Genomic DNA, 7,354 nt, shown 5'->3' with positions numbered 1-7,354 from the left:
ACAATAAATTGGCAGAAAACCAACAGCACATCAGGGATTGGGGCATTTGGGTTAAAAAATTCTAAATGACATTTAAATTTAAAACTAATTTAAAATGAATTGGCAGAAAACCAACAAATCAGGGATTGGGGGATTTGGGTTAAAAAATTCTAAATGACATTTAAATTTAAATTTAATTTACAATAAATTGGCAGAAAACCAACAGCACATCAGGGATTGGGGCATTTGGGTTAAAAAATTCTAAATGACATTTAAATTTAAAATTAATTTAAAATGAATTGGCAGAAAACCAACAAATCAGGGATTGGGGGATTTGGGTTAAAAAATTCTAAATGACATTTAAATTTAAAACTAATTTAAAATGAATTGGCAGAAAACCAACAAATCAGGGATTGGGGGATTTGGGTTAAAAAATTCTAAATGACATTTAAATTTAAATTTAATTTACGATAAATTGGCAGAAAACCAACAGCACAACAGGGACTGGGGGGGGATCTGGTGTTTAAAAAATTCCAGTTTTACTACAAATAGGCAAAAAAACCCCAGAGGAGGAAGCCACTCTTAGTCTGCACCTGGAGAGATACCACAGTTGGGATTAGGCAGGAGGCTTAAACCCCACGCTGGGCTTAGAGCAGGCTGGGCCAGGCTGAGGTAAAGAGCCCATAAATGGGTTTAGGAGTTCAAACATCCCGAAGTGGAGCTGGAGAGGATTCCTGGGAGCGGGAGGATCCCATCCCATCCCATCCCATCCCACCCCGTACCTTGGGCAGGCTGTAGACGTGGCACTCGTAGATGAGCTCGTAGTGGGGCGGGTTGATGCTGCTCTGGTAGATGCAGAACAGGTTCTCGTTGGAAGTGTCTGGGAATGACAGCGGGAATGTCAAAGAGGTTCTGGTGTGATCCCAGAGGGATAAGAGAGAGGCTTTCCCCCCTCTTCCCGACGGGAGGCAGGTACCTGGTTTATCGGGGCTCTGGATGAAGTGCTGGGAAGTGAAGGTTTTGCCGTCGGGGTACTTGGGGTGAGGAGGGAGCCTGGAGTCCAGGTAGGTGCAGAACACGTGCATGAGGATCTGGGGAAAGGAGCCAAAGCTCGCGGGGACGGCCCCAGAAAGGGAGGGAAGCCGCCCTGCCACCACCCCAGGAGCCGAGCACAGGGGGGACAGGCCGGGCTTGCAACCCTGGCCCAACCCCGGGCCTTGGGAGCAGCCTCGGGCCTAAAGGGCCGAGTTCTGAGGGCCAGGGTTTGGCTGAGCAGGGGAGGAACCCAAAACCCAGCTCTGCCCACACCAAACTCTGGCCCCATTCCCAGGGGGAATTCCCTGTGTTTTTTCCCACTTTTTTTCCCCATCTTCCCTGTTTTTTTCCCCCATTTTTCCATGTTTTTCCCTCAGAAGCAGGACTGGATCAAGACCCTGACTGGGCAGGTGGAGCAAATCCCCCATGCTGAGGGGTCCCGTGGATCCCTGATCCCATTCCCAGGGAGCCCCTTTTCCCATTTTCCCTGTTTTTTCGCCCCACAATCAGGTCAGGATTGAGGCCCTGAAGCGGCACCATTTTTCCCCCATTTTTCCATGTTTTTCCCTCAGAAGCAGGACTGGAGCAAAGCCCTGAACTGCCAGGTGGAGCAGATCCCCCGTGCTGAGGGGGTCCCATGGATCCCTGACCCCATTCCCAGGGATTCCCCTGCATTCCCAGGGAGCCCCTTTTCCCATTTTCCCTGTTTTTTCCCCCCACAATCAGGTTGGCATCAAGGCCCTGAATTGGCACCGTTTTTTCCCTGTTTTTCCATGTTTTTCCCTCAGAAGCAGGATTGGATCAAGGCCCTGAATTGCCAGGTGGAGCAGATCCCCCGTGCTGAGGGGTCCCATGGATCCCTGACCCCATTCACAGGGATTCCCTCGTGTTCCCAGGGAGCTCCTTTTCCCATTTTCCCTGTTTTTTCCCCCCACAATCAGGTCAGGATTGAGGCCCTGAAGCTGCACCAGTTCCATGTCTGGGGATGAATCCTGGAGGAGGATCCCAGTTTCCCCTGCTTCCCGCTGCCACATTCCCAGGGCTCCCTGACACTATTTTTTCCATGTTTTTCCCTCAGAAGCAGGACTGGATCAAGGCCTTGATTGGGCAGGTGGAGCGGCACCACTTCCACATCCCAGTGCTGAGGGGTCCCATGGATCCCTGACCCCATTCCCAGGGATCCCCCTGCATTCCCAGGGAGCCCCTTTTCCCATTTTCCCTGTTTTTTCCCCCCACAATCAGGTCAGGATTGAGGCCCTGAAGCTGCACCAGTTCCATGTCTGGGGATGAATCCTGGAGGAGGATCCCAGTTTCCCCTGCTTCCCGCTGCCACATTCCCAGGGCTCCCTGACACTATTTTTTCCATGTTTTTCCCTCAGAAGCAGGACTGGATCAAGGCCCTGATTGGGCAGGTGGAGCAGATCCTCTGTGCTGAGGGGTCCCGTGGATCCCTGACCCCATTCCCAGGGATTCCCTTGTGTTCCCAGGGAGCTCCTTTTCCCATTTTCCCTGTTTTTTCGCCCCACAATCAGGTCAGGATTGAGGCCCTGAAGCTGCACCAGTTCCATGTCTGGGGATGAATCCTGGAGGAGGATCCCAGTTTCCCCTGCTTCCCGCTGCCACATTCCCAGGGCTCCCTGACACTATTTTTTCCATGTTTTTCCTTCAGAAGCAGGACTGGATCAAGGCCTTGATTGGGCAGGTGGAGCGGCACCACTTCCACATCCCAGTGCTGAGGGGTCCCATGGATCCCTGACCCCATTCCCAGGGATCCCCCTGTGTTCCCAGGGAGCCCCTTTTCCCATTTTCCCTGTTTTTTCCCCCATTTTTCCATGTTTTTCCCTCAGAAGCAGGACTGGATCAAGGCCCTGATTGGGCAGGTGGAGCAGATCCTCTGTGCTGAGGGGTCCCGTGGATCCCTGACCCCATTCCCAGGGATTCCCTTGTGTTCCCAGGGAGCTCCTTTTCCCATTTTCCCTGTTTTTTCGCCCCACAATCAGGTCAGGATTGAGGCCCTGAAGCTGCACCAGTTCCATGTCTGGGGATGAATCCTGGAGGAGGATCCCAGTTTCCCCTGCTTCCCGCTGCCACATTCCCAGGGCTCCCTGACACTATTTTTTCCATGTTTTTCCTTCAGAAGCAGGACTGGATCAAGGCCTTGATTGGGCAGGTGGAGCGGCACCACTTCCACATCCCAGTGCTGAGGGGTCCCATGGATCCCTGACCCCATTCCCAGGGATCCCCCTCCATTCCCAGGGAGCCCCTTTTCCCATTTTCCCTGTTTTTTCCCCCCCACAATCAGGTTGGGATCAAGGCCCTGAAGCTGCACCGGTGTCACATCCATGTGCTGGGGATGAATCCTGGAGGAGGATCCCAGTTCCCTGGGCTTCCTGCTGCCACATTCCCAGGGCTCCCTGACACTATTTTTTCCCTGTTTTTCCCTCAGAAGCAGGACTGGATTAAGGCCTTGATTGGGCAGGCACCACTTCCCCACCCCAGTGCTTAGGTGTCCCATGGATCCCTGACCCCATTCCCAGGGATCCCCCTGTGTTCCCAGAGAGCCCCTTTTCCCATTTTCCCATTCCTCCCCCCCAGTCAGGTTGGGATCGAGGCCCTGAAGCAGCACTGGTTCCATGTCTGGAAGCTGAGGATGAATCCTCGAGGATCCCAGGGCAGGGTCCCAGTTCCCCTGACATTCCCAGGGCTCCCTGACCCCGTTTTTCCCCACTTTCCCTCCTTCAGAGCTCATCCCATCAGTTCCTCTGCTGTTCCCACTTCACCACGTTCCCCAAAGCCTCCCTGGCTGCCCCCTCCAAAGCCTATCCCAAAACCCAAGCAGCTCCAATCCCCCCCTATCCCGGTGTGTGTGGGATCTCACCGAGGAGTCCGTGGGCAGGTCCGTGTCCCACTTGCGTCCCTTGAAGTCTCCTCCTCCGTTCCATCGGAAGGAGCTCATGCAGCCGCCCTGGGAAAGCTCTGGAAGCAACATTGGGGCGGTTTTTTTGGGATTCAAGGCGGATAAAAGCAGGTCTCGGGCCGGTTTGAAAGGTTTAAGGCACGTTTCTGGTGCATAAATAGGGATAGTTCAACCCATGGAATGGCTGGGAGGGAATTGGGGCAGGAGGGGAAACTACAGGGTGAGTTTTGGCCATGAGGGTGTTTTTTTAATCCTGTATGTTTTAATCCAGCACTTTTTAATCCAGCATTTTTAGTCCAGTACTTTTTAGTCCAACACTTTTTAGTCCAGGATTTTTTAGTCCAGTACTTTTTAATCCAGCACTTTTTAATCCAGGATTTTTTACTCCAGCACTTTTTAGTCCAGCACTTTTTAATCCAGGATTTTTTAGTCCAGAACTTGACATTCTCAGCATGGAGGAAATTGTGGAATCAAGGAATGGTTCTAGTAGGAAGGGGCCTTAAAGATCACCCAGTTCCAACCCACTGCCATGGGCACTTCCACTGAGTGGGACATTTCCAAGAGCTGGGTGTGGAAGTGTTTGGGATGAGGACAGCACGTCCCTCTGAGCCTTTCCACCAGGGATTCCTGGTGTGGGATGAGGACACCACATCCCTCTGAGCCTTTAAAGCCACCAGGGATTCCTGGTCTGGGAGAAGATCCAGGCTGGAAGTGCTTGGGATGAGGACAGCACATCCCTCTGAGCCTTTAAAGGCACCAGGGATTCCTGGTTTGGGGGGAGATCCAGGCTGGAAGGGTTTGGAATGAGGACACCATGTCCCTCTGAGCCTTTCCACCAGATATTCCTGATCTGGGGGAAGATCCAGGCTGGAAGTGGATCCACTTCCAAGAACAGGAAGTGCTTGGGATGAGGACAGCACGTCCCTCTGAGCCTTTAAATCCACCAGGGATTCCTGGTTTGGGATGAGGCCACCACATCCCTCTGAGCCTTTAAAGCCACCAGGGATTCCTGGTCTGGGGGGAGATCCAGGCTGGAATTTTTTGGGATGAGGATAGCATGTCCCTCTGATCCTCTCCACCAGGGATTCCTGGTCTGGGGGGAGATCCAGGCTGGAATTTTTTGGGATGAGGATAGCACATCCCTCTGAGCCTTTCCACCAGGTATTCCTGGTTTGGAGGGGGATCCAGGCTGGAATTTTTTGGGATGAGGACAGCACATCCCTCTGAGCCTTTAAAGCCACCAGGGATTCCTGGTTTGGGGGGAGATCCAGGCTGGAAGTGTTTGGGATGAGGCCAGCACATCCCTCTGATCCTCTCCACCAGGTATTCCTGGTTTGGGATGAGGACACCACATCCCTCTGAGCCTTTAAAGCCACCAGGGATTCCTGGCCTGGGGGAAGATCCAGGTTGGAAGGGTTTGGGATGAGGCCACCACATCCCACTGAGCCTTTAAAGCCACCGGGAATTCCTGATCTGGGGGAAGATCCAGGCTGGAAGGGTTTGGGATGAGGCCAGCACGTACCTCTGATCCTCTCCACAAGCTATTCCTGGTCTGGGGGGAGATCCAGGCTGGAAGGGTTTGGGATGAGGACACCATGTCCCTCTGAGCCTTTCCACCAGGGATTCCTGGTTTGGGATGAGGCCGCCACATCCCTCTGAGCCTAAGCCACCAGGGATTCCTGGTTTGGGGGGAGATCCAGGCTGGAAGTGCTTGGGATGAGGACAGCACATCCCTCTGATCCTCTCCACAAGCTATTCCTGGTCTGGGGTGAGATCCAGGCTGGAAGTGTTTGGGATGAGGACACCATGTCCCTCTGATCCTCTCCACCAGGTATTCCTGGTTTGGAGGGGGATCCAGACTGGAATTTTTTGGGATGAGGCCAGCACATACCTCTGATCCTCTCCACCAGGTATTCCTGGTTGGGGGTGAGATCCAGGTACTGCACCAGGGCGTTCAGGGTGGGGATGAGAGGAGCTTTCACCAGGGCTGCCTGCTTCAGGCTGCTGATGCTGGCCTCTGGAATACAGGGACACCGGGATCACCAGGGAGCTCCTGGAATGCCCTGGGATCATCTGGAACCAGACACCACCCTCCCCACACCCATTTAGTCACAACCCAGTCTCCTCTCCGTCAGAATTTCAAAGCTGCAAGGAAGCAACAGGAATTACGAGCAGAAAAGAGGGAATGAGAGCGGCGTCCTGGTTTTCCAGAGATGAAGCTCCGTAAGGAACACCCCAAAAAATTGGGAATTTCAGTGGAATTGCACCACATCAAATGCAGCTCTTGGCTAAGGAGGTGCAAATTTGAAGGAACAGAAGCAGCTCCTTCAAGCTGTGGCTTCAAAACCAAAACTCCATCGGGATTTAAAAATAGAGATTTTTGGGAAAGCAGCGGATTGGGAGGAATAATTTGGAAAAGGACACAGGAGTGGAGACAGGGAGACTTCAAAGGGACACACTGAGGGTCTGGAGCACATTTCCCTTTGAAATGCCTTCTGACATTAACAGGCAGTCACTGATGATCACTGGAGTAAATTTATAACATTATATTTATAATTATGTTCTAGTTTCTGTATTTCATATACTTAGATTTGAAATATATTTCTATATTTCATACACTTAGATATGAAATGCATTTCTATATTTACTACATTTAAATATGAAATGCTTTTAGATATTTCATATATTTAGATATGAAATACATTTCTATATTTTATATATTTAGATATGAAATGCATTTTGATATTTCATATATTTCTATATTTCATGCATTTCTGTATTTCATATATTTAGATATGAAATGCATTTCTGTATTTCATACATTTGTATATGAAATACATTTCTATATTTTATATATTTAGATATGAAATGCATTTCTATATTTCATATATTTAGATATCAAATGCATTTCTATATTTCATATATTTGTATATTAAATACATTTCTATATTTTATATATTTGTATATTAAATACATTTCTATATTTTATATATTTAGATATGAAATGCATTTAGATATTTCATATAATTACACATGAGATGCATCTATATATTTCATGTAATTACATATGAAATACACCTATTTCAAGTATTTATATGTTCATATCTTTATATATGAAATACATTTATATATGAAATACATTTATATATTAAATACATGTATATATTTCATGCATTTATATATTTCATACATGTATATATTTAATACATTTATATATTTCATACATATATGTATTAAATACATGTATATATTTCATGCATTTATGTATTTCATACATGTATATATTTAATACATTTATATATTTCATACATATATGTATTAAATACATGTATATATTTCATGCATTTATGTATTTCATACATGTATATATTTAATACATTTATATATTTCATACATATATGTATTAAATACATGTATATATTT

The 7,354-nt window shown here is 48.4% G+C and overlaps 1 protein-coding gene across 1 annotated transcript in view; it reads right to left on the bottom strand.

The window, feature by feature from the left end:
* Positions 1-625: 625 nt before the first annotated feature.
* TMEM209 (transmembrane protein 209) overlaps positions 626-7,354 on the bottom strand; it is a 14,671-nt gene continuing 7,942 nt past the window's right edge. The window contains exons 6-9 of the mRNA XM_017839231.1: positions 5,823-5,946; positions 3,893-3,990; positions 956-1,070; positions 626-859 (exon numbers count right to left, since the gene is read on the bottom strand). Coding sequence (XP_017694720.1) covers positions 681-859; positions 956-1,070; positions 3,893-3,990; positions 5,823-5,946 — 516 coding nt within the window. The 3' untranslated portion in view covers positions 626-680. The remainder of the gene's footprint in view (positions 860-955; positions 1,071-3,892; positions 3,991-5,822; positions 5,947-7,354) is intronic.

This window comes from Lepidothrix coronata, unplaced genomic scaffold (genome assembly GCF_001604755.1).
Source record: "Lepidothrix coronata isolate B3197 unplaced genomic scaffold, Lepidothrix_coronata-1.0 Scaffold389, whole genome shotgun sequence".
NCBI lineage: Eukaryota > Metazoa > Chordata > Aves > Passeriformes > Pipridae > Lepidothrix > Lepidothrix coronata.
The sequence above is the reverse complement of the archived record's forward strand: the minus strand, read 5'-3'. Positions and strand labels throughout refer to the sequence as shown.